A 27,600-nucleotide genomic window follows, 5' to 3' on the forward strand; every position below is an offset into this window, starting at 1 on the left:
TGAGAAGGGAGACGGTCCCACTTTCACAGAAGGGACTCTACAAAACCTCAGACTTTCAGCTTTGCCAGGTCTCTGTCCCCAAGGTTGTAATTTGAAGGAGGAACAATTACTTGACTGATTAATTACACCTTTAGTTGTGTCAGTAGGGCCATAATTAACTGTCGGCGCCTTCAACAAAACATGCAAATAGCTAATGGTCTCAACCAATAATTCTTCCCTTTTTCATCTATTTATAGGGAAGGACTTGAGGCAAAGATTTGACCATCCTTTTCAGTGAAGAACACTCTCTGGTGCTTGTCTCACTCACATGCATAATGGTGCATTTAACAGATTTTGAACTAATTATGAACATTGACTAAAATTATTAAAATTCTCCAAACTTCTTGGCTTGGGCAGAAATTCTACATTTTGTGTTTCAAAGTTTAGACCTCTGTGGAAAATTTGTAGCACACTGGTCATGCTTTCCTTCTTAAAATAGCTTCCCTGAAATCAATTTTGGACTTTAACATAAAACTGATGAATTCAAAGAAAAGTGGACTCAAATACTTCTTCCTACTACCTGTAAGCATTGAGATGCTAAAGCAGTGTGATGACGCAGTACACCACAGTAGAGCAGAGACGTGTGGACAGAACCTGCAGACCCCAAAGCAAAAACAAGGAGCACTTCTCCAAACCAAATGTATCATAGATCCTGTGTGTGTGTGTGTATGTGTGTGTGTGTGTGTGTGTGTGTGTGTGTGTGTGTGTGCATACAGGCCTATTATCACACAGACCTTAGTCAAGAGCTGATGTCTCAATGGGTAAAGGCACTAACTGCCAAGCCTAGTGACCTGATTTTGATGCAAGAGACCCACATAATGGAGCTGACCTCCACATTTGGGTGGGCAGGGCATCTGCACATTGTCTCTGTCTCTCTCTGTCTCTGTCTCTGTCTCTCTCTCATACACACATGTAAATGGAAGACATTTTTAATGAGTTACACTATAGGGGATCACTTTTACTATCCTATTAATTTCAAGGTTTATTGTAATCCCACAAATTCAGTATGACATTAAAGCCATCTGACACCTTGCTTATTGTTTGTGCATTTCTTCTAAACTATAAAATTGTACTCATTTTCCTCATGCACAGTTACTTCTCCTCAAAACCTAAGATATGTGCTTCATACTAATGAATTCCCTTCCCCCTCAGAATCTGTGCGGGATTGATTAACTCTAGGTTCCATGAGATGCCAACATCTAGGGATGCTCAGGTCCTTTGTATAAAATGGAATATTTGTGCATAACCTGCACACAGCCTCCTGCATCCTTTGAATCATCTCTAGACCACTGACAACACCTGAACCAACACTTAGGGCAACACTGTCAGTTGCTATGTCATTGCCACACTATACAGTTTAGGGAATAAAAGGCAAGAAAAAAACTGTGCATGTATAGAGATGGAGTTTCCCTTCAGTGCTTCTCATCCACAGTTTACTGAAGAATGGATGCTGAGTCCAGAGATACAGAGGGTCTGTTGTTTATACCACACCTTCCACTTGTATATATACTTACATGTGCAAATTCTATTATAATTAGATTTTATCTAAAATGATACCTTTTTTCTGTGTTGCATTATTCAAATCCCTAAATAGAAGTGAGGTAGAAGTTGAAAGCTGCTGAGGTAGAGGTGGAGAAAACCACTCCTCTGTTATGACATGATCCATCCATCATCTACCTACCTACCTACCTATCATCTATCTATCTATCTATCTATCTATCTATCTATCTATCTATCTATCAAATTTGTCTACCTGTCATCTGCCTATCATTTGTCTACATAGCATCTATCTATCTGTCTTCTAATTATCCCTCCATTTGTCTATCCCATAGATGATTTGATATTGTATAGCATTTGTCAAAGACCTTTTGTATAAGTGAAATATCACTATTTATTTACACACTTTTGGGCTATGTTTCCAACTACCTGTATATTATTTTTTTGAAACTTGGATGTAAGTGAAAATTTCTTTTCATTCCTGTTGAAAATAACTTTAACGCTCCACACAGCAAACTGGAAAGATTTATAAGTGGTACCTGACCTTGGATGAGATGTCTAAAAATTGTCACATAAATTTCTTCTCTTGGATATAAACACTTATCTCAAGTTGCAGCCATATAGTAGTAGTTTCTCATCAGGACTGCCAGTCCACAATTAATGACACAGACACTTATTGTCAATTATGAAAGCTCGGCCTTTAGCTTAGGCTTGTCTCAACTAGCTCTTATAACAAATTAACCCATTTATATTATTCTATGTTCTATCACGTGGCATTACTTCTCTTCCATTTTGCACCTCCTGTTTCCTCTCCACGTCCCCTGGGGTCTCATTGGCATAATCTGCATGCCTAGATTCCTCCTCTTCTTCCTCTCCCTCCCCAGGAATCCCACCCAATCAGCTCTTTGCTAAATCATTCAGAAGAAGCCTTAGGCAGAGACATATCTTTACAGTGTCCATAAATATTCCACAACACAGCCCTGGCAATGTGGAGAATCAGACTGATTTAGGACTAGCTATGGAACAGAAACATTTAATACATAGATTCAGTAACATAAACAAATGCAACACACAGCTGACATGTACAGGTAGGAAGAGAAATCTCTAATCACAAAAAACAAAAGCTCTGAAAACTTGTCGTCCAAAGACCTAGAGATGGGGAAATGGCTGTAGATGGAGGTTGGTCCTTGTCCCCAGGAGAATTAACAGTATTAGGGTACAAGAGAAACCCTTAGACCCACGAAAATAATCAGGATCTCTATTCAAAGCCTGGACACTGGAAGGTGTCCCTCCTGTGAGACAAGAACTTAAAAAATTTCACCCTTTGGCATAGAAAGACATAAGGCATTTGTCCTTCTGACGGGGTTCTGATGAAGGTATCTCCTGGCTTATGGAATTGGAACTAAATGGCACAAAAATCCCAAGCTGAGAAATCATTATTATTTTATTATTTTATTATTATTATTATTGATTGCTGAAAACCCCAGAGGGTTCTGGAAGCAAATCTAGATGTATGCTCTCAGCAGCACTTGGTTTGTGACATGAGCTAAATTTAAAAAAAATTGCAAACCAGTGGGTAACTATCTCTTGTGAGCAAGGGAAAGCAGACACAGGGGCGCTTTAAAGGAACTTCACATAACAGTGTGACCATCAGGACTGTAAACCAAAGAGTGATTAAAACACAATCAAATAATGAAAGAAAGGAACCAGGAAGGAAGGACACCAGAGGAAGGATCTCAACACTGTGTTAAGGTGACCGTGACTGAATTGCCAAGGAACTGAATAATCTTTTTAATGATTTCTCTATTTTTTTTTTATGTGCATTGGTGATTTGCCTGTATGTGTGTCTGTGTGGAGGTATTAGAGCCCCTGGAACTGGAGTTACAGACAGTTATGAACTGCCATGTGGGTGCTGGAAATTGAACCTGGGTCCTGTGGAAGTACTCCCAACCACTGAGCTATCTCTCTTCCCCTCTGCCCCCACCATATTGATAGTCTTAAAGTGGAAATTAAAAACCTCAAAATTACAAGTCTTTGGAAGTTCATTAAAGACAGTAGATTGATCACAGCTCTGGTAACACATTTATAAGGAAGTTATCTGAGTACAGCCAAGGCAGCTGAAGGAGACTCAGCAACAGAGACCAGCATTGGAAGGTTTGAGAGAAGCTTTGAGAGACGGCAGAAAAAGGGAGTTGCAATCATCAAAGTGAACGTGAGTAGGGATTATTATAAACACAAAAGGTACGAGTCATCAGATTAAAGAAATGTGCTGAATCTCCAGTTTCTTATACTCGAAGTCTTATCTGGACAATGAGCAGAACTGAAGAACAAATACCAAAAGAAAAAATTCTTAAAACTACTTTGGGTAGCTAAAAGATAGAATGGTAGAAACATTTTCACAAGGAGAAACATGCAAGTTTAGTCATTGTATTTTTGTTATAGCAGAACATGGAAACCTCTTACATATAGAAATATGTCTGTTTAGACAGTAGGATACATAGCCGTTAAAATGAATCAGTGAATACAGATACACTGAAATAAACCTGAAAGCAATGTTGGATGAAAAATGCAAACATCTGTATGAATTTAAAAAACACAAATAATATTATATATTCCAATGTACAAATACACTCAAGTATAGCTAATATGACAAGGAGATAAGAAAAAGTGAGTGTCCTGCTTGTTTTTTTTTTTTTTTCCAACTTGACACGAGCTAGAGGAACCTCAATTGAGAAAATGTCTCCATATAGAATGCCTGACGGCAAGTCTGCAGGACATTTTACTGATTAATGGTTGATATGGGCAGGGCGATGAGCCCCGGGGCAAGTGGTTCTGAGTTGTATAGGAAAGAATGCTAAGTAAGTCATGTTGTAAAAGCCAGTAAGCAGTGTTCTTCCATGGCCTCTGCATCAGCTCCTGCCTCTAGGTTCCTGCCTTGAGTTCCTGTCCTGACTTCCTCTGATGACGGAATGTGATACGGAAGTGTAATCAAAATAAACCCTTCCCTCCCCAAGTTGCTTTTGGTCGTGTTGTTTTATCACAGTGGTGGGAACCCTGACCAAGACAGAGAAGGTACCATTAGCTCAGCACGTGCTCACGTCTGAGCGGGAGGAGCCTAGAGAAATGGAAGACTAATGGGATTTTGCTGCGTTAATGATGTTTTCTATCCTAAAAAAAAAAAAAAAAAGAACGACCTATACAAATGCACAAATGTGCTGGTAGCAGTTAAGTTTGGGTGGCTGGCATATGACTGTCTCATTCTTTTCTGGATAGTTGAAATACATCATAAATAAAAATAAAAAATACAAGGCTGGAGAGATGGCTCAAAAGTTAAGAGGACCTGTTGCCCTGGCAAAGGACCAGGATTTGATTCTCATCACTCACATGGTGGCTCACAACTCCCTCACTTCAGTTCTAGGGGATCTGGTGCCCTCTTCTGGCCTCAGCAGGCACCAGGCAGGCATGGAGTGCACTTAGGAACATGCACACAAAACACTCCTACACATAAATAAAAATAAATAAATCTTCAAAAAAAATTAAATAAAGCTAAAAAAACACTAAATGACAAAGATCTGTATTCTCTTTTTGCTTACATCTCTTAATTTCCAAAAATGTGAATTCCTACTTTTGCAAAGAGAGAGAGTTGAGAAAAGAAGAGTCTTGTGTTCTGTTTCCAGGATGAATAGCAATTTAACTAAATAGTTAAAAACTTACATCTTCTTGTTTCCATTTAACCTCCTTTATAGAATTACATGTTTCTTAAGAAATTAAGTTTACTACAGCCAAAGAAGTGTCCCAGTGCACATTATCAGAGATGAGAAAGAAAGAAATACTTCCCATTTCACAGACCCTCCCTCCCTGCCTCCCCACAGGGTTTCTCTGTGGAACAGCCCTGGCTGTCCTGGATCTCGCTCTGTCGACCAGGCTGGCCTTGAACTCTCAGAGGTCCACCTGGCTCTGCCTCCCAGGTACTGGGATTAAAGGCATGTGCCACCACCGCCCGGCTAGTTTCACAGATTTTTGTAGCATTCTGAGTGGTGCTAGGTTTGGTCAAGAGTCTCTCCTTGTGCCTCCTGCTTCAGTCTGCAAAGCCTTCCCAGGTCCCGAGTAACTCCCTGTTCCTGGACCAGCGATGCAGCAGATGAAGATGGGGTGGGGGCAGTGCTTGTTCCTTATGCCCAGGATGGAAAAGAACCCTATGTTGGCTCCTTGGAGTGGTCTCATCTTCCGCTTCTGTCATGGGGACCACACATGACAGCTGCTTTGGTTTCTATAGAAAGAGATCTGTTTCCTAGGCAAGGGAGCTGGGAGGACTGGTCTCAAGACCCCTTTCCTATTGGTTCCTTATTTCAAGAAGGGAGAGGAAAACTTTTCTTCTGGTTTCCAGGAAAAGAGGGAGCAGAGTCAGCCTGTAGGACCCTAAGATGCCCTGGTTTCTCTTACAGCTACCATTGGGTGCAGGAACGCTCTGCCCATCTTGTATTCTCTGACTTGGTCCTCCACATGTGAGATGCCCTTTGAGCTCTTCTCCAGGGGTGGATAGTGTATACCTACAGAGGTGTAGCTGTTTCTGTGTAATCCCTGTGTCTGTGACTTTGGCCACCTCTTTTGACTGAGTTCCCCTTGAGCAGGATGCTTGTCTTGGCAAGGCTGTGGGGAACTCAAGGCTGGCTGTGTGGGATGTCCACAGGTTGTGGCCCCAGGTCTGTTCTTGCTTGTACAATCATCATGAGGATTGGTGGCTACGTAACTGTGCCATTTGCTTAGAATATTAAAAGAAAATGAGCGAATATTGCTCATTGCTATACAGGTCACCAACACCACCTCTCCACTTTCTCACTTCCTGTGCTGACTACTCAAGTGGCATCCTCATTGTATGTCAGGGACACTGGGAGAGGAAGGAAATTGAAAGAGTAGCTGGAGAGGTCTTTGGAAGGAAAGATCCCTTCCAGCCTCTTACTGTAAGACTCGTGATTACCCCATGCCTCGGCACACAGCTTGATGAGATAGTAAACACCCCCTCCCCATTTTCTATTGAGAAAGTGAATTTGAAACAGTGTGCTGTGACGGTACTAATTGTCAACCTGACAGCTGTTAGAACCACTGGGGCAATGGACCTCTGCTCATGCCTGTGGGGATTATCTTGATTGAGTGATGAGGGGAGACTGTTTTAATCATGAGCAGGACAGTTCCCTGGGCAGAGGATCCTGGACGACATTGCAATGGAGGAAGGAGGTGCTCTGAGCACTGGTTCCCATTCATCCACTGTCTGCCCCTTCACTGTGGATGCAGCAGCAGGACCCACTGCTTCAAGCCTTGTGGTCTTGACTTCCCCTCCTATCATGGACTGTACCTTGAGCTGTGGTCCAGAATAAACCCTTCTCTAGAGAATTGCCTTTCTCAGAGTGTTTTAACTCTTATCTCAGTACCTCTCTCATAATAAGTACTTAATATGTGCAATCATGAAGCACCTATTTTGTAAATACCCAAGGATTTATACTGAATGAACTTCTTGGTGTTCTTGACAATTCAAAAGATAGAATGGTTTGGATTAAACTCTGTTTTAAACAAAGGACATTGACTGTACATCATTATCATCACCATCACCATCATCACCATCACCACCACCATCATCATCATCATCACCATCATCATCATCACCACCACCACCACCACCACCACCACCACCACCATCATCATCATCACCATCTTCATCACTATTGGCATCAGAAAATTTTTGAATTATCTTATAGGAAGGTCATCTTTGACTTACTTTTACCATTGATTTTTCTTGGTTTTAGGCTATACTAATCATGTTTTCTTCCACTTTCTTCCAAGTATCTCACTTTCCTTTTCATTTCCACAACCTGTCTCCTGGGAAGCACAAATCATTTCATTGATCAACTCAGAATGCTGTTCTAATGACCCCACGGGGCTCCATTCTTCTTCCCCTTTACAGCGAGGATCTCCACGAGTCTGGTTTAGATGACCCAATTTAAAGGAACTGCTGAGAAGTCCTCAGTGGCTTCCCACCTGCCTTCAGGATAAAAGTTCAAATACAAGATTCTCTTCCACATCACCTGACTCCAGCTGACCCTTACCATTCCCTTACTTGTCTTCCTTATAAACTGTGCAGTGGGGTCCATGCTGTCAGGCCCTGAGAACTCTCCTATAAAAGCCATGTCATCATGTTTTAGGTCAGAAAGGATACCAGCCTATGGTAGCTTGGCTCACTGGTGGGTATACTCCAAAACTGGGTATAACACGAATCTTAAAAGGTCTTCTTAATAAAAACAAACTGGGAGCCAGGTACTGAGGTGAAACGCTGGAAGATCAGAGAAGCAGAACAAGCTACAGCTACCTCACCTTGCCAATTCCTCAGCTGATTTCTTCAGACTGGAAGCCTCTGAGTCCTTATCCAAATGGATCTCAGCTGAACTGCTGCTAAGAGCCTAAAAGCTTAACTGACTCTAGTTCCTGGTCCTCAGCCTTATATACCTTTCTGCTTCCTGCCATCACTTCCTGGGATTAAAGGCGTGGGTCACCATGCCTGGCTGTTTTCAGTGTGGCTTTGAACTCACAGAGATCTGGATGGATCTCTGCCTCCTGAATGTTAGGATTAAAGGCGTGTGTGCCACCATGTTCTGGCCTCTATGTCTATGTAGTGGCTGTTCTGTTCTCTGACCCCAGATAAGTTTATTAGGGTGCACAATATATTGGGGAACACAATACCACTACAACTGGGCATCTACAGTGCTGCTGTTTCAGGACTGGGGGGAGAATATTTTCACTTTCCAATGACCTAAGACTTACATGAACTAGTATGCTCCTCTTCCAACCCTGAAGAGGAGCAGCCTTCAGCTTTCTGGAGAGTATGAGGCCTGTGCTTGGAATCAGCTCAGCCGGGGAAGCCACCTCTGGACCATATTCTCTGGAGTCCAGCACATGGGTACTCACTTGGACTTCAAGGTGTTTCTACAGCTATACTTGTACTTAAAGATGTTGAGAGCATTGTATAATGTATTGTTTAGTATTTTCTTCATGAGTACCTACAAAACATGTTTTCCTCTTATCTTGGACTAGGAATCATTGGGATTCTGGCAAACTGTGAATTCTGTATCTTCCTGTGTGTTCACCTTTGAGTTGGTGCCCATCACCCAGTTATTCTGAGAGTTACTTAGAGCAGATGTTTCGACATGCAGTGGTGTGGTGGTTTCATTCTGGGCTTTAGCTCACTGTTTTCTGCCTTTTATCCAAATCTGCTCTGATCCAGCCTGTTCTGACTTTTGTCCTGTATTTTTAGCATCAACCTGGTAGGGGTTAGGTGGAGCCTAAATTCACCTTTAAGCACATATAAGTAAATTGATAGCTAAGAAACCAAGTATTTGTGTGAAGAAACATAACTCAAAGTTATTTTCCAATGTTGTAGTTTAAGGAACTGCACAGAGGAAAGCTTCATTTTCCTAGGTTGGCGCTTTTCTTCCCGGTAGCTTAAATAATGACAGAAGATTGGAGGGAAACACCTTGTGTAAGAAACACAAATATGAAAACGGCTTATAGACCGGGTTGACCAAACAATCAGTGATCTGATCTCTTATGCACATTGTCACTCTTTCATTTGGCATTGGAGATCAGGTTAGGCCTTAAAATTAAGGCCTATGTGAGGTCATGTTGTAATGACATTCTCTGCACCATTTAATTATAAATTATAGTCACTAGCTCTGTGTGGTTTCATTGCGGCTAGAAGCAAGTTTTTATTTTAATATTTGCGTACTTCTTATTTTTTATTTATTTTATCCAAAAGGAATATTTATAATTTAGATGAATTCTTCTTCAACCCAAAGTAATTGCAGAAGAAAATCTTAAATCAACAAGGCATACACACACCTGAAATGGGGGAGTGAACCAAAATTTCTGAGTTCTCTTAGAAAACAGAGAAAGTTGTTACAGAGTTAAGTGTGCCAGAAACACAAGAAATTACACTCTGCCCCCTCACCAACCCCACATGGTGCCAACAGAAACTGCTAGACAAACTAGTGAAATGTGGGAATTTATTGGCAAAAAGACACCTGAGATGTGGGCACAGAGCTTGCTAGTGAGAGAGATGATTTCCATCCAAATGCCATTCACAGTCTGACTACTCCATATCGCCCTTGGTGGCAGAAAAGGAACATAGCGGGGCCGGAGGTACAAACCTCCCGCTTAGTGTTTTGATTGGCACAGAACTGTGACACAGCGACACTGTGGTAAGCATTCTAAGAAATGGGTACTGAAGAGCCGGGGGAGGAGTGCTTACCTAGTGTGGGCAAGGTCCCATGTTCGATTGCCCAGTTCCATAAAAATAATGAGAAGAAACATACTCTGGGAAAGTATAGCACTTATATCTAGCTACTGGTATTTTGTTGTGCCTTTGGCTGATATAATTTGATTACATGCCTAGTACTGAATTAACTATTTCATTAACTAATTCAATTGAATTAACAATTTATACTATGAGTTGATTTTATCAATGTGTAACATCTATCTGCACTGTGTGTGTGTGTGTGTGTGTGTGTGTGTGTGTGTGTGTGTGTGTGTGAAACATAAGCAGATGAGGAATTATCTATGACCTGCATGAGGTTTTATGTGGGTTTTAATTGTCTTTTTTTTTTTTCCCCACAGTGTGTGGACAATATACGATGTAACGGTTTAATGACTATAGTCTTCGAAGAGAATTCCAAAGTTACTGTGCCACATATGATTAAGTAAGTACAGTGACCCTCCTCCTTCCTTTTCAATCAAGGTCAGATTGACAGAGAATGAGAAACCTTGAGTAGAATATTGTCAGTAGGATCCTGCCTCTTCTGGAGAAGGGCCATCTTGTCAGTCGTGGAGTAATTCATGTTAAATCATAGTAACAATAACTGATATCAAAATGCTTTTTCAGATTCACAGCCTATTGGCAGATAGCATTGAGATTTGTTTTCATATGATTAACATATACCCTTACCCAGGACAAAAATCCTGTCAAGATGTTCAAGTTCAATATTAAAAACTGCTTAAGGTCAGGGGGTGGATGAAGGTGTGGCTGACTTATTTGGCATCATACCAGTGAGTATGAATCCTCTCCCTTGGCTTTGGCTGTAGAGCCAGGTTTAGGCATTAAACACACCTGACGGGCATCAGCTGGCATGAATGTGGCACTACCTGCTCACTGCATGTGTCTGGCTTTGCTCAGAGGCCATTGGCTCAGGCTGCTATCTTGTCCATATTTCAACAAAGCAAATCGTGCAGCTTAAGTGGATCACTAGGAGGCTGTAGTCTAGAATGAGGAGCTCTATCAAGAGCTACCAGTTATGCATGCTAGAGCTCGCTGTATCAATGGTCTGTGTACTATTTCATCTTCAAATGCAGAAACTAGGGAAGAAATTGTTCTTTGTCCTTGTTTTATTTTTGGTTATTTGTGTTCCACATCGTTTTCATGTTTTAATTGTATGTGAATGGGTGTCTGTCTGCATGTATGTCTGTGCACCATGTGCATGCAGTGCACTTGGAGGCCAGGAGAGGGCGTCAGCTCCCCTGGGACTGGAGTTACAGATGGTTGTGAGCCACCATGTGGATGTTGGAAATGAACCCAGGTCAGTGCTCTTAACCACTGAGTAATCTCTCCAGTCCCTTGCATTCCACATTTTAAGAGTAGAATGTCTTCTTTAAAAAACAACTTGGTTATATATTTTTAAGTTATTTGGAAATAAGAACATTTCTTTCATGCTTTCTGTATGGATATTTTCAGGTCTGAGCTGCCATACTGAGACAAATTACAATGTTGTCTATAGAAGGATGATCTTGCCCTTCAGAGACGTGTTAGCATGGCCCGTGTACAAGAACAGTTGCAGAACTTGTTATCACATTACATGAAGGCAGAGAATGAAATACTAGAAAAAAACATTTAAATAAAATAAAATTTGCAAATAGCATCATAAATTTTAGTAATTTTAAAAGTATTTTGGGGAGGGCTGTTTTTAGGCAAAGATTCTGTTTACATTGAATTTCTTAGGTTTTTTACTCAGAAATTTCTTTTTGAATTAATGAAAATATCTGAATATTCAGAACAAGTATAGATAGACTATTAAGTCAGGTTTAAATTCTGTCTTATTTTTTGAATAGAATTTTCTTATTAATTTTTATGATAGGACTCTGATTTCACAAATAATATCTATTTGAAAGTCCATGTTGCTTTAGAGTCATAATGGTAAGTCAGACATTTTTGGTAAGTTCAAAGCCCGTGGAGCCCAAGGCAACTGCATATCTACCCCTGTACACATTGTGTTGACTTCCAAAGTTATTGGAAACCTCAGGTGTGTATCTGTCCCTCATGGCTGATGATGCATGCATTTACTGTCCGCTACCATGACAGTGACCCTGTCCATTCTCATTAGCATAACCACTTTCATACAGACCAAACCTTTCTGCTTTGAATTCACAGAAGTGACACTTAAGGGAGCAGCAGGGCCTGCTGACCTGCCAGGGCTTCCACGCCACACTTGGTACAGTCCTAAGGCAGAGAAAGGGTCCTACCTTTGTTTATCCCTTCAAGTTTGCCCAGCCTCATTGGTTCTTTAAAACTAGAGGAAAACATACCTTAAGGCCTGTATTTCTGCTTCCCTGTGCATCTGTCTCCATGGCTACATGCCGTTGGAGAGGCAGGGGGAAATCAACATTTTTCCAGAGTTAAAAGGTAAAACATTCTAACGTAATCACATCTTGTTACTGGCATGACATCACTTCATAAACACTCACTTCCTTTTAAAACTCATCGATTATGATGGGTGATTTGGCTTTGATCTCTCAAGACTGCTTTTTATGTGTTTACCAAAAAGGAATTGCTAATGCCATTGGAGGCTTAAGTAACACATTGTGGCTTTCTTGAGAGTCCCTCGGGAAATCATGGAAGAGCCTACCCTGTGTAATAAAAGAAAATTAAGTAATTTCATAATATTTAATTTCTTTTCTTAAAATGAAAATATAATCACAAATTTGAAGGACAGTGGTGTAATTAGTTTAACTTAATCTCATGCTGGCTGCAACACATTTTTCCCTCCTAGTGTTTTGAACAAACTAATTATAGTGAAAAAGATGCAAAGCTCAAAACTAGTTAGAATGCAAAATTGTGACAGCCATTACATGAAACATTCCTTTAAGTGGTATATAGACTTAGGCTTTCTTTTAATAATATTTGACCTTGACTTTCTTAGATGATGGAGATTTTGATGGGGAAAAAAGTGAGAGGAAAAAAATGACTTTTATTCAACCATTTCAGGACAGACTGATTAATTCATAAAAGTCACCCAGGTCTTTTGACAAATGAGAACTCAAGAGCCAGAAAACTACTGCTAGCTGAGGATCATGCAGTACATGGATAAAGAGTAGTGCTGTTTTTTTTTTTTTTTTTTTTTTTTTTTTTTTACAAAAAAGAAACCTTCAAAGACCCACTAGTATATTTTCAAAATCGATAACGTGAATAACATCAACAGGCTGCCCTTGGCCAGGTCCTCTGCGGAGGTAGGCAGCCATTTAAAACGCTCTTAAAGGCTGCTGCGGACGAAGTGCTTTTGCCTGCACCATGCATACTTTGTGCCAGAGCGAGCTAAGAAAGCTATTGATTCTTGCTTATCTCAAAGAAAATAAATATATAATTTAAAAGTCTTCAAAGTGTTAAAAGGCCTAAGTAGGAACTCTTATAACAAAGCCAGCTGGTTCTTAGCAAGAGAAGTTAGCGCTCACAAAGTCACAGGCCCTGCACATGTCCTTTCACAAAATAGTGAAAGCCAGGAGTGACAGTTGTCTGTTCTGATGCTGTCCTGAGGAACAGAGTTGGTAGGGATGCAAAGGCTAAAGGCAGCCCAGTGGCCCTCGGAGAGAGGCTGCCAGTGAATGGCCTCCTGCCGAAGTCAAGGGCAGCAGATGGAAGAAGGTTTTGTCAAAACACAGTCAGTACTAGATACTGTCCAGGGGAATATTACCAAGTATTACTATTTTTTTTTTTAGGGATTCATTTCCTATAGTGCAGAATATTGAAAACAATGCAAATTAAGCATCCCAATTTGTAAGTTAAATTGTGTTAAAATTTTAAGCCTTTTAATAAGCCAGAAAGAATAAAATAAATCAATTATGCATTCATTTCAAGAAGTTAGGAAGAGAGGGCCCAGCAGGATGGCATTGGCATCTGTAGCCCAATGACCTGAGTTTGACCTCTGAGGACCCACATGATGGAAGGAGAGAACTGATTCCTACAGCTGTCCTCTGATCTCCACATGCATCTCCCCACATAAATAAATACAAAAGGTAAATAAACAAGAGGAAAAATTAAAAAGAAAGTAAAACAAAAGGAAAATTGTGAAAGAAAAAGGATGAGAAATTACACGTAGGAAAATATTGGAAGGGCATAATAAGTTAATATGGAAGGCAACATAATTGATGAATCCAAGAGCTGGTTCTAAAAGATGAAATAGTAAATTATATCTTGTATACTGGTATTACATATTTATAATACAACATCTCCTAGTTACACATCACAGATAGCCATGCCCTGGGGCTCGTTAACACTGTTTTAAACATACATTTGGCCTTTTGCTTTAAGCACATGAGAAATGTTTTCTCTTTCTACTAAAAGAGACTTTGGTATCGTCTTTCTACTAAAGCATGTTGAACTAGAGCAAGAAGGAATCCAAGCAGTAAAATCACATGTCATTACAACCTCCATAATTCGTTCTAGCCTCCCTAAATTAGAATGTCATGGTGGCACATAATGTTCCCAAACACATCTGTGGCATGTCATACTGCCTGCACATTGCTCTGTTGTCTGTGGAAAACACTGGGAGCCTCACACGAGTGTGCGCGGACGGACGGACGGACGCCGCAGCGCTCAGTGGCTGAGGCGGAAGCTCCGGCAGCTTTGCTCACGTGTTCCTGCTTTGCATGTAGGTCTGATGCCCGTCTTCATAAAGACGACACTGACATCTGTTTCAGTAAAACGCTCAATTCCTGCAAAGTGCCCCAGATCCGCTACGCCAGCGTGGAGCGCCTCCTGGAGCGGTTGACCGACCTGCGGTTTTTGAGCATTGACTTCCTCAACACCTTCCTGCACACCTACCGCATTTTCACCACGGCCACCGTGGTGCTGGCCAAGCTCTCGGACATCTACAAGAGGCCTTTCACCTCCATCCCGGTCAGGTACTCCAGCCTTGCCAATGGCAGTCCTACTCTTGATGAGGCCCCTAAGCTATTGGCTCACCTTTGACCTTCTTCCATCAGCGGAAGTGATAAGTGAAAGTCTCAGAGTTCCCCAGGAAAGAAGACATGGGAAAGCCTGAGGTCTCCAAGTGACATTTAATTACTCTATGATTATTTGGAAGCTGGCTCATTATTTTAGCATCATCATCATTATTATTGTTGTTGCTATTTATGATGATGATGATGATGATGACGATGATGATACTCTTAAGTGTTAATGTACCTCTGGGTCATTAGATGTTTTGTTGACTTAGTAATTATGGACCAGACCTAAGTTTGGCATACTTAACAAGACCCACAAAGATGGAGTGCTACTGGTCTTTAAAGACTTTACCACACCTTAGTGGCAAGGGATCAGAGGACCTGGACAGTGTCTGCGTTCTCCTGGCAAGGGCATGTGCACCTGGAGCATTTAGATTAAGGAAAATCCAGCAGTGGACATGAAATGCCCTCAAGGCCTTCCAATGCAGATGAGCTGAGAGTGTGTTCTTGTGTGATATCCGAGACATGTCTTCCTTTGGCTACAATCTGTTAACAAGCCTTTGCTCTTCATTTTAGGTCATTAGAGTTGTTTTTTGCCACGAGCCCCAACAACAGAGGCGAACATATGGTGGATGGGAAATCCCCACGTCTCTGTCGAAAGTTCTCCTCCCCACCTCCCCTGGCTGTGTCCAGAACATCCTCTCCAGTGAGGGCCAGGAAGCTGTCCTTGACGTCTTCCTTGAACGCAAGGATCGGAGCCTTGGACCTGACCACATCTTCGTGTTCTAGCAGCCCCACCACCCACAGTCCTACAGCATCCCCACCACCTCACACTGGTAAGGTACCACTGGATCTTAGCAAGGGGCCTCTCTGTTCGAGAGCCAAGTGCAGAGGCTGTAGGAGGGAACACAGCTAGACCCCATGGGGATCTCTGTAGCTGGCCCAAAGGAAGTATGCCGAGTGTCTTCTCTAGGACATTGACACGATCACATTCCACACGTGCAGCTGCCTGATTTCCCACCATTGCTTCTGGAACTCTCAGTTTTGTTTTTGACAGTTTTCCTACTTCTGCATAGAAAGTAGAATGGATACAGTGTCAGTTGAATAAAGAGCCTCCCTGCAGATTCTTGCCTGGGAGCAGCAGGGAGCAGCAAGTTTTCCCCATTCTCTATGGTCAGAGGCTAGTTGCAGCTGGTCATCCACAGAAGGCTGGTACTTGAAGATCATGTTACCGGAAAGCTCTTGGATTTGGGGAAAGGCTGGTTATCTAAAGAGTCTGCCATGATACTTTGTATAAAAGATAAGCCTTGGGTATAAAGATAACCCTTATCTAAGCACGTGGGCTCAGGGTTTCCTCCTTCTCCATTGTCTGTACGAAGGACCTGTCCCTCCCAACCTTTTCCTCCTGAGTGTGGCCTAGCCCGGAAGCGCTAAGAGAGTTGAAGAGCTTGGTCATGGCGGAGGGGCCATTTCAGGTCACACTGAAGGTACAGTGAGACAGAGCAAAGCAGAAACAGTGTTGATTTTCTATGATGCCACCAGATTTTGTTGATTTTAAGCTACGGTTTTACTTTGTATCCCAGGCTGTTCTTCTCAAATTCATAGTAATCCTTCTGCCTTAAACTTTCTAAGAGCTGGGATTATGGGCATGAACTCACCATGTATGGCTGCAAAATGGTTTTTTGAGTGTGAAGTAATGTCATATGAATCCAGCATACCTTCTGCAGTAGCTTCCCGTTGTATGTAGAATTAAGTACATTTCTCCTTTTAAGGTCTGCAGATCCTACAAGACTTGCTGCTGATTCACAACCCATGTTCTTCACATTCCCTCATCTACTAGGCCATCATCACAATGATTTCCTCTTGGTGTCTTTGAAATCCCTTGGTTGGTCCTAGGAGAGGACCTTTGTAATGTCTTTTTTTTTTTTTTATGCCAAATGCTGTTTATTGAAGGAGGGAAGAGGTCTTAAATACAGGCTTACAGCACAATGGGAGAACCCCGGAGGGCATGAGTTCGCTACCAATGTTTTACAATCTTGCATCTAAGCTGTTAATGCCCATTAGGCAGGATACACAGACAAGGAACTTCCTTAAGCATTCAGGAGGGTGGAACCCGGCAGGGAATTAGCCTAGGGAGGATATCAAGGTCAAGGTCAGCAAGCAAGGCAACAGTTACCCAAAATGGGGGCCAGGACCCTACAGGTCCCCCTTTTACTAAAAAATGAGCTTCTGACTTAGGTTTCGTGGGACATCAGCAGGTCACCTTACCCATCATGGAGACGCCTGCCCAGGCCACACAGGTGCTCTGTCTTAGGTTGGTGAGCGCCCCCCCAGGCATTACTCGTCTCTGAATACTCATTATCATACAGGCTCAATCATGTGTGAGCTGCAGAGTTAACTGCTGCCAAAGATCTCAAAGTGGCACTGGGCTTGCAATCTGTGTGTTCAACACAGAAAAGACCAACAGAAGTCCTAGCCCACCCACAGTCAGTAGGCTAAAGGCAACTGAGCCATTCCCTTCCTTAACGAGCCTTACTGCAAATTGGAGTCCTTGTAAGATGGTATCCCAAAAGCAAATGGAACTTGAGTTTATAAATTTATAATTTTCAAAGCCAATTGAAATGTATATAACTATTGAATTAAATTTATCATGCCCAATAGAATGAAAGATTAACTAACTGTGGTAGCTACTTTTGCTGTCAGGGTCTCCACTGTGCTAGCTGTAGTAAGCAATTATGAAATGGTAATCCCAGAAACAGTAGCAGCAGTGGCTGCCATTGCTATAACAGCAACAACAACAGCAACAATGTCAAATTCTCTTCTGGAGCATGTGGACATCCACTGGCATGGATACAACTCCAGTAACACGAACTGCCAAGGCCCATTTTTCTTGATCCCAGCATGACTTAAGCTGGCAGCTCTTCTGGAGAATCCAACCTCATGGCTACAGTTCCTAGGCTTACATTAATGCTTGCCAAAGCTGGCCATGTTGGGCTCTCAATCCCCATTGGCATCAGAAGGGTAGAGTTTTTCATGAAGACCCAATAGGTCTCTGTTATGTTGGGCTTCAGCAGCCTTTGTAATGTCTTTACCTGTGCAAAATCCATGAGATCGACGGCGTTGTCTAGCTTGTTCTCCTCAGTATCTTCCATGCCTTGGCCAGGAAGTAAAGGTTGCTGAAGTGAAGGGATGGAGAGAATTACTCAGGGAACTGTGTCCTCCGGTATAATAGCTGATATTGACTATCAACTTGATGGGATCTAAACTCACCTCTGGAGATGCCTTTGAGCAGTTTATAGACTGGGCTAAATGAGATGGGAACACCACCCTAACTGTGGGGAGCACCACCCCAAGGGGTGGGGTCCCAGACTGAATAAAAAGGAGAAGTGAGCTGAGGACCAGCATTCTTCCTCTGTTTCCTGACTGTGGATACACAGCGAGGGGCTACGTCACGTCTCCTTCCTCCTGTCACAACTTCCCTTCCTCCATGGACTGTAGCCTAGAACGGTGAGCTGAAATAAACTTTCCCTTCCTTGGGTTGCTTCTGTCAGGCATTTCGTCACAGCAATAGGAGGAGCAGCTGATACAACCCATGCACTGCCCCGTCTTCCTTGGGGCTGCACACTGCAGGGCTCCAAACACAGCCTCTTATTATTTTAAAAATCCAGTGTTATCATGAAGAATATAAGCAGGTCTCACAGCTGCATTAGCAACGAGCTTCTCTCCTTGTATGTAACTGACTTATTTATTGAAGATAACATAAAAATCAGGCAATAAATCAGGCGGTGCCCAGATTTCAAAGAGGGTCACCCAGATGGAGGCCCAAACCCTTGCTTTACTGTTTGCTGGAAGCATCTATGTGCTCCCTCAGATCATTTGAATGAGCTTGCCAGGTGAAGTACTTAATGGAATTTTAACTGGAGTGCTTGTCATCATCCAAAGTGGTATCTTTTTTTTTTTTTTTTAAAAAAAGAAATTCTTTAAATTGACAAGTGAGCAATTAAGAAGGAAAAAAGGGAGAAGATAATTAAAAAGTCATTAAAACAACAAGCTTGGCAAAATCATGATGAGTTCTTGGAAATAATGAGGCAATAACTAGCTGACGTACGTAACCGGGGCTCTACCCGGTGCCACTGTCTGCTCACCTCCATGGAGGGAGTGACGTGGGCTTATCTTAACCCTCCCTGGGGCCACAGTGGCCTGGGTGGTCAGGAGATTCCCCGGGCATGGTGGGTTCTTTCCCCTCCGTTACCAGACTACAGTGAATAGGAGGAGAAGTCTGTATGCTCATGTTCTTTGGAATCAGGAGCACTTTAGGAGCAAGGCTTTCAGTGTCAGCTCCTCATGGCTCCCAGAGCATCCTTTGGTGGATCGCAGAGCTGGATTGAGGTCTGCTGCCCTATGTGTGGTCAGGCCTGCTCTGGAGACTGAGCAGATACCATGTGTGCTCCCATGGCTGGAACAGTTGTAGGGGGGAAATAGCATGGCCCCCTACGCTGCCTATGTGGGTAAAAGACACCATAAGGGCAGGTGGCATAAGGGAGGTTGTGCCTTGCTGAGCATAATCAGGGGGTACCTTCCATATGAGCCAAGAGAGCCCGGTGACTTGAGGGAGGAGGCAGGCCACGTTCTGGGAAATGAGACTGTCACACAGGTGTGGGTGAGCGCACCTTGGAATGACTGTCCTTCCTGAGGGCACAGCTGCTTATGAATAGCCTTCCCCTGCTTTGATACGTAAGTCCTGTAAGCAGAACTTCTGGGTTTTCCTAGGACATCCAAACACTGAGACAAATGAAAGCAAAAGTCCTCCTGATGTTCTTTTTCCTCCTTTCTTCCTTTCCTTTTTACTATTCCAGTGCTTTTAAGTTAAGAAAGCTGAGCAAATCAAAAGCATTCACAACAGATCACTAGAACCTTTTCATCTTGGACAGGGAACTCCAGCTGTTGACCAACACCTCATCCCCATCCTCTCCCCCATCCCCAGCTTCTGGAAAGCACCATTCTAGTTTCTGTTTCTGGGAGTCTGTTGGAAGTGAAATTACATCGCTTTTGGCTTTTTGTGACTGACTTACTTCATCGTAATGGCCTTAAGCTTCTACCATGTCACACGTAATAGGATTTCTTTAATTTTTAAGGAAAATAATATTCCACTGTGTGTGCTTTTGACATTTTTCTTTGCCATTTATCCCTCAGTTGATGTCTGAGGTACTTCTACATCTTGGCTACTGTGTACGTGAGCACACATGGACATGAGTGCAAATATCCTGATCTCAGTTCTCCTGGGAAGCACACGCAAACACCTTTTCCCATAAGTACACACACCCACATGTGCACACACACACACACACACACACACACACACACACACACACACACACTTGAACACACACATGCATATACAATCACACACATAGGCACACACATGAGCACACATGTACCACAAGTGAGCTTTCTGGGACACATGCTAATTCCGTTTTTAATTTTTGGAGGAATGTGCATGGTGAGTGCACACTTCACATTCCTAGGAGTACAAAAGAGTTCCACTAGTACTTGCTAGTTTTTTATTTTATTTTGAAATAGGTTTCATTTTAGTGGGTGCCATGTAAGAAACCTTCTTTTCTTTTTCAAAAGAATTTTCAGAAACATTTTAATTTCACTATCACCTATCAGTATGGATGTGAATGCTTCTTTGGTATCAGAACAGGACCTCTTTGTGTCTTCATGATGGTCTAAATACAGTCCTTCATTCCAGTGGCTCCCACGCAGTGCACCCCACTTCCTGTGATTGGATGATCATATCACACTGCACCCCACTCCCTGTGACTGGATGATCATATCACACTGCAGCCACCCCCTATGATTGGGTGATCATATCACACTGCACCCCACTCCCTGTGATTGAATGATCATATCACACTGCACCCCACTCCCTGTGACTGGATGATCATATCACACTGCACCCCACTCCCTGTGACTGGATGATCATATCACACTGCAGCCCACCCCCTATGATTGGATAATCATATCACGCTGCACCCCACTCCCTGTGATTGGATGATCATATCACACTGCACCCCACTCCCTGTGATTGGATGATGTATATCACACTGTACCCCACTCCCTGTGATTGGATGATCATATCACACTGCACCCCACTCCCTGTGATTGGATGACCTATATCAGCCTGTTGTAGTGAGAACACAACACTTTGGTAACTGTGTTCTTTAGTTCTGATCTTCAGACTCAAGCCTGGAGTGCACAGCATTGGTCTAGGATGCTTGGGACACTGTTTATGATGAATATCTTTTTCCCTTGGAGCAATAAGCTAGAAGACAGTTAGATTTTAGGGCCTAATCTGTTTTTCTTGCTGTGTAGAGTAGTAGAGGGGTAGAAGGCCTCTCATGAGCAAGAGATAGGGTCAGAGGAAGGAAGCTGAATTCATCCTTCTATAAGGAACCTGCTCTCTCCAAATAGCATAAGATTTTTATGAGGGCAGAACTTTTGTGATCTGATCATCCTTGGAGGTCCCATTTCTCAGCATCCTTGGAGGTCCCATTTCTCAGCATCCTTGGAAATCCCACTTCTCAGCACAGTTGGGCTATGGATTAATCTTCCAGCATGGGTTGGAAGATTCAAATAGAGTGAAGAGATTCTGAAAAAATGAGAAAAAGTAGTTCAAGCTCCCAAGTGAAGTTCCTTGGCTGCTTCAAAGCCTTCCCATGTGACAGCCTTGACTGTTCACATCCTGAGGCTGCCAGGTGGAGAGGACCGGGGTCAAGAGGTGCTCATTCCCACAGTACAGAATTAGCAAAAGTGAAGGCACAATGCCCCTTCTCTCCTGGGTTTGCCTCAAACAAATGATTTAGAGTGTATTTTAGGAGTTGGTTTCTCTGGATGGTAAGAATTTAGCAGAACTATTTTGCAGTTTCAGCTCATGGTGTGCTGCTGTTCCTCTCCCATGCTGGGTGCTGCAGAAAGTCCAAGTTCTGTGGTTGATGAGCTTCCAGAGGCAAGGCTCTACTCCAGAAAGGCCAGTTCTCCTGCTTCAGGGCTTCCCAGGCACAGCTGCCTGCTAACATGGCCCCCTTAGCTCTTCACACCCTGAATCCCCTGCCTTCATCCTTCCGTTAAGCATGTCTTTACTTTTGCATTTCCTTCCCCTTTCCATTGCTGCTTCTAATTCCTTTTCATATGTTTATTTCTCACTCCATCCCTAAAAGCATTTAAGATAGTACTCAAACAGACTCAAGGCCAGACACATCAGATTCAAGACAAAATAAGTAAAGAAATCAGGTGTGAGGATCGGGGTTACATGGTCTACTGTGTGATCCGCTGAGTCCTGGAGTCCCCTGATTTTACTTCTGAGTTTCTTGCCTGACAGAATGGAGGCAGACATTAATGCAATGATGTGATTCCCATTAAAAGCTGAGAACATCTTGTCTGTACAGGTTCCTCTTTCCTGGTCACTGGAACTTGATCAGTGGACCCTCACAGTAAGAGGCTTAGAATTAAAACTGGTATCATGGTAGTTCTGTGGCATTTTTTCTGAATAGATAAGACTAATCAATTATAGACTTGGGTTTTTTAAAAGTTTGCATTGGTAGATGAGCGATGTTGGTCATGAATAGCTTTATAGAAAACATGATTGAACACTGAGACATCAGCCTGACAACTCAGAGTGTGTATGGAGATACATGCTTGTGCATGAGTGTGCACAGATGCATGTGATGTCTGTGTAGGTCAGGATGCTGCTCTGTTCCCCTTGTGCGGTCTTGAAAAATTCCAAATGGCAGGGAAGTGGAAGATGGGATCTCTCTTTAATTTGAAAGATGTTTGCATGTGCTTTGCATAACATTAAGAGTCAGAACAGCTGGCAAACTCCAGTGCCAAGAGTTGCTGCATATTTTTGCTTTGCACTTCAGAATCCAGCCCCGCACCATCTCACGGTGTAACATCTGCTTTACCCACGGTGTCCAGAGGGAACATAGGTCTCTCTTACTGACACCCACAGTTTTAGGGTAAACTCGTTGAAATCTGCTGGTGACCATTGCTAATCTCATTGTCACTACAATGATAATGCCAGTTTTGTAATCTTTCAAGAAAACTTCAAGTGGCATGAAGAAAAAGAAGAGAAATCAAAAATATCCCTCGAAATAAACAGAGTAGCAATTTTTTTAAGAGATAAACAACTGAATCTTCCCACAACCTGGTCCGCAAATCTGTTCGAGGCTCATCTAATAGCCGCTGGTGTCTTCCTGTCCTTCTACTAGGCCATTCCGACTTTCTACCCCCAGATGTTTCTAAAAAACACCTAGAAATTTCTCAATGATGGGTTCTCTATGAAAATCAAGCCCAAGGCAGACAAGGCAGGAATGAAGAGCCAAATGGCTGCCAGCACAATTGCCGTCCCTTACCTAATCCGGTTCCCTCAGACCACGATTGCCCAGTTTAGCCACCCAAGCGAGCTTGCACAGCCCACAACACCAGTGTCTGTTTCTGTCTCCATAGTTTGAAAATTGCCTCTCTGTAGGCCGAAAGCGCCTGATTTTAGCATTTGTTTTGAGCCCACATCTGCCCACGTGTCCTGTAGGCAAAGCTGTTTGCACAGCACTTGGTTGAAAGTGAGCAAGCCAGGAGAAAGTACTTCCCCAATCCGCCGGGACGGTGTGGCCTTCTGTAGGTGTGTGCTAGCTTGCACTGTTATTTGTGTTCCTGCCCTTTCAGGACATTGAGGTCCTATCCAGTTCTCTCAGTTGGATTTGTTTTTTAATAAAAATTAAATGCATTGCTGATTAAAGTTTTCCTCCTAGCCTCCAATGAATGAATGCGTGCTTGAATTGAACCAGGGATATGCATTTGATATTCTGCTCTGCCTTCCACAACAGATGCTTCCCATTACCGAACTTTGAAGGAGCTATTTAGAAAATAATAAAACTAACAGCTAAGCACTGGGTTGGTTTTTTTTTTTATGCATCTTGCCAGCTTTACTGTAATTATGTCATTCCAGAAAAGATTCTAACCACTTCCTTTCTCCAGCCCTATTGCATTCCAGAAGATCAAAATTGTGGCCGTTTTTGTAAGGGAGTAAATAATTTGCAAGTTTAAAAATAGCTTTCCATGAAATCATTACGAGTTTTGGAATGTTTGTCCAGTAAAACCGTGAATGAAAAGGGAAGCAGCTTAGCTGACCAAGATAATACACAATTAGTGGAAATGGCACTGAAATTTAATCAATGGGAGTCAATTAAGGACCTGATTAAAAAGCAAAGGAGGATCTGATGGACATAAATTAATTTTTGGTCTACCTTCCTTTGGAATAATACATGTTATTATTGTTTTGCCTGCATAAGAAATTGGTGGAAGGCATTTAGAAGCATCATCCCCATAGCCCCATCCATGGCCCCAGAAAGACAAATGTCATTCTTCGGATATCAACTGTCACTCAGAGACTCTGATCATTTTAAACTCTCTACAGTTCATTGAAGAAATTTTCATCTAGGCTTTAGTTTAGAGGCAAGGCTTTCACAAAACCTGTCCAAAAAAGAAATTTCACTTGCTTACTAGTGATGCACAGCTCCACCCCAGAGCTAGTCAACACACCTTTCCAGGACGGGAGAGGATTGCCCTATAGCTGTGTTGTCCAAAACTATAGTTACTAGCCATTGGTGGCTACTAAGTCTTGACATGACTATGTTAGTGGGGAGTTAAAATATGATTTCAATTTTAGTTCATATAAATGTGTTATCCAGACATGCTGGGTTAGTGCTACCATGTTGGGGAGTGCAACTCTAGATCTAAAGAACCCCTCCCCCTTGAGCTTCCTTAAGGGGTAGCCTAGGCAAAGAGGAAATCCTACAGTTGCTTCCAATTTATTTCTAATCTGAAAAGGTTGGTTTTTCTGTTCCAAGACAAACGCCATTATAGAAGGCAGGAGATCCATTGAGCATCTCCTGTTCTCTTTAACCTACCATTGCACTGGACAGAGAGGCTGGCCAAGGTCAGCCCACAGGTTCACAAGATCAGCAGATCTCAAACCTTGTTGTAGAATATTATTTTAAGGTGTGTTACTTTTGTTCATGTTGCATTTGTTTAACTCTGTGAAGCTGTGTTACTTTGTCTGTCTAAAACGCCTGATGGTCTAATAAAGAACTGAATGGCCAGTGGAGAGGCAGGAGAAAGGATAGGCAGGACTGGCAGGCAGAGAGAATAAATAAAAGGAGAAATCTGGGAAGAGGGAAGAAAAAGAAGTAGCCAGAGAAGGAGGAGGACTCCATGGACTAGCCACCCAGCTACACAGGCAGCCACAGAGAGAGAAAGAAAGAGAGAGAGAGAGAGAGAGAGAGAGAGAGAGAGAGAGAGAGAGAGAGAGAGAGAAAGGAAGGAAGAAAGAAAGAAACAAAGAAACAAAGAAAGAAAGAAAGAAAGAAAAGAAAAGAAAGAAAGAAAAAGATTTACAGAAATAAGAGAACAGGAAAAGCCCAGAGGCAAAAGGTAAATGGGATAAGTTAAGGAAAGTTGGCAAAAAAGCCAAGCTAAGGCCAGGCATTTATAATTAATAATAAGACTCCATGGGTGATTTATTTGGGAGCTTAGTGGCGGTCCCCCCTCCCCCACAAAAGAACAAAGAGTAAAGAGAAAAAACAACCAACAACAAAACCTGGCAAATTTAAATTTACATTCTTAATGTTCTGCTGAGAAGAATGACTTGATTTCTCGGGAAAGCACTTTAAATGTGTAAGCCAGTATGAAATACCTAGTATCATTAAAGACATTTGCATTTCCATGGATGATATTGTCAAGGTGCTCTTGAAATCACAGGCTGGGTGACATCCTGTGTTTTCCAGCAGCTGTCCTGGAGTCTTCGCCAGCCCACCCAGCAGGGGACTCCACAGAACCGTCACCTTGCAGGTCCCCCTCAACTCCCCGGCACCGCCGATATCGCCAGCCTGGAGGTAAGAGCTCAGATAGAGATTCAGAAATACAGAAGTCATCTTGGGCTTTTAGATCGGTGTATTGCTTGGTCTTAGTTACAAAGACTGACGAGAAGCAGGTAATGTTGCATAGGTCCAAGGAGGGGAAATTTCAAAGATTAGGAAGGCTGTTTTCAGTCTGGCTAATGAAGCTTAGCCCCTCATTGTGACGTGTACTGTGCAGAAAACAGGATGAAATGTATGTCCTGGAGATGGCTAGTTGTGGGATCAGCTTCTTGACCCCGAGTCCCAGTGTGAGCTGAATGAGCAAGCTTGGGGAAACCTTATTAGAAATTCTTATTTCATATAAAATAAGGCTCAGTTGACTGGGACCCCATCATTATTAGTGGTAGAACCCGATATATTTTTTTCAGTATACAGTTATAAAAATTATGACATATGATTCCATAGTTTGTTGAAAACACAGCAAATATCAGCTAATTGGAAGAGAAACTGCTCAAAAAGCAGAAATATTTTATCTACTTACTGCTCAAATAAATATATTGAAATCAGGGTCACTTTGAAATGTCTCAATCCCCCTACCCCTTTCAAAGCTGATTATTTCAAGCCAGAAGAGAAAATTATGGAACCAGATTCACTCCAAGTAAACCAAGCAAAACAGAGGTCTGTCACTCCTCCATATGGGTCCTTGGGGATTGAACTCAGGTTAACAGGCTCAGTAGCAAGCAGCTTTGAGAAAGTGTGTGTGTGTGTGTGTGTGTGTGTGTGTGTGTGTGTGTGTGTGTGTGTATGTGTGTGTGTGTGTGTGTGTGTGTGTGTGTGTGTGTGTGTATGACGTGTGTGTATGTGTATATGGTGTGTATGTGATGTGTGTGTATGGTATGTGTATGATGTGTGTGTGTATGATGTGTGTGTATATGGTGTGGTGTGTGTGTGTATGGTGTGTGTGTATGATGTATGTGTATATGGTGTGGTGTGTGTGTATGTGTGTCTATATGATGTGCGTGTATATGGTGGTGTGTGTGTGTGTGTATGGTGTGTGTGTGTGTATGGTATGTGTGTATGGGATGAGTATATGAAGTGTGTGTGTGTGTGTGTGTGTGTGTGTGTGTGTGTGTGTGTGTAGTATGTGTGTGGTGTGTGGCCTCTCCCTGAGCCTGAAGCTCACAATTTGCTAGATTGGGTGGCCGTGTAGTTCTGAGACACTGTCTACCCTCACCTCCCAGCGCTGGGATTACAGGTGTGTCTGCCAGGCTGGCTTCTGTGAGTGGGTGCAGGAGATCTTAACTGGTTCATCATGTTTATGCAGTGAGCACTTTATCTACTGAGATAGCCCCAGCCCTCCATCCTTTCAGTTATAAATGGCTACACTCAACTCATCCTTCCTGTAGGATGGGACTAAACCAAAGGCCTCACACATGCTTAACAAGCATTCAGCCGTTAACTGATAAAGAAATTGTACTGAAAGCATGACGTAGAGTCTTCTTAAAATAGTTTTATGTTGAAATATAATTTGTACACCACAAAATTTTTCCTTCTTTTTAAAGTATGTAATTCATTGGATTTTACACACTCAAAAGGCCAGGCAGCCATAACCACGGTTTAATTTTAGAACATTTTCAATACCCTAGAAGAAATCCTATAGTCATAAACAAACTCTCCCATTTCTGCCTCCCCCTGGTAACCACCATCTCTGATCACTATGCTTTGATTCACCCATTACAGACATTTACAAAAGGGAATCATTCAGTGGGGACCTTTATAATGGGCCTTTTCACTGAGCATAGGGCTTTTTGGACTCATCCATTTTATAGTATGTGTCAAAACTTCATTCCTTTCTATTATGGAATAATATTATCTTTTTAAAATCTATTTTTTT

General features: G+C 42.4%; 1 protein-coding gene across 7 annotated transcripts in view; it reads left to right on the forward strand.

The window, feature by feature from the left end:
• The window catches only part of Rasgrf2 (Ras protein specific guanine nucleotide releasing factor 2), a 228,437-nt gene that overhangs the window by 104,406 nt on the left and 96,431 nt on the right, over nt 1-27,600 (forward strand). For 3 of the 7 annotated variants that reach the window (XM_052743597.1, XM_052743599.1, XM_052743603.1), the window contains 4 exons: nt 10,198-10,280; nt 14,500-14,748; nt 15,367-15,626; nt 25,635-25,742. In XM_052743597.1, the coding sequence (XP_052599557.1) occupies nt 10,198-10,280; nt 14,500-14,748; nt 15,367-15,626; nt 25,635-25,742 (700 nt within the window). The remainder of the gene's footprint in view (nt 1-10,197; nt 10,281-14,499; nt 14,749-15,366; nt 15,627-25,634; nt 25,743-27,600) is intronic. The other 4 variants (XM_052743598.1, XM_052743604.1, XM_052743600.1 and 1 more) reach the window with 3 other exon arrangements.

This window comes from Peromyscus californicus, unplaced genomic scaffold (genome assembly GCF_007827085.1).
Source record: "Peromyscus californicus insignis strain IS unplaced genomic scaffold, ASM782708v3 Scaffold_18__1_contigs__length_77618521, whole genome shotgun sequence".
Classification (NCBI taxonomy): domain Eukaryota; kingdom Metazoa; phylum Chordata; class Mammalia; order Rodentia; family Cricetidae; genus Peromyscus; species Peromyscus californicus.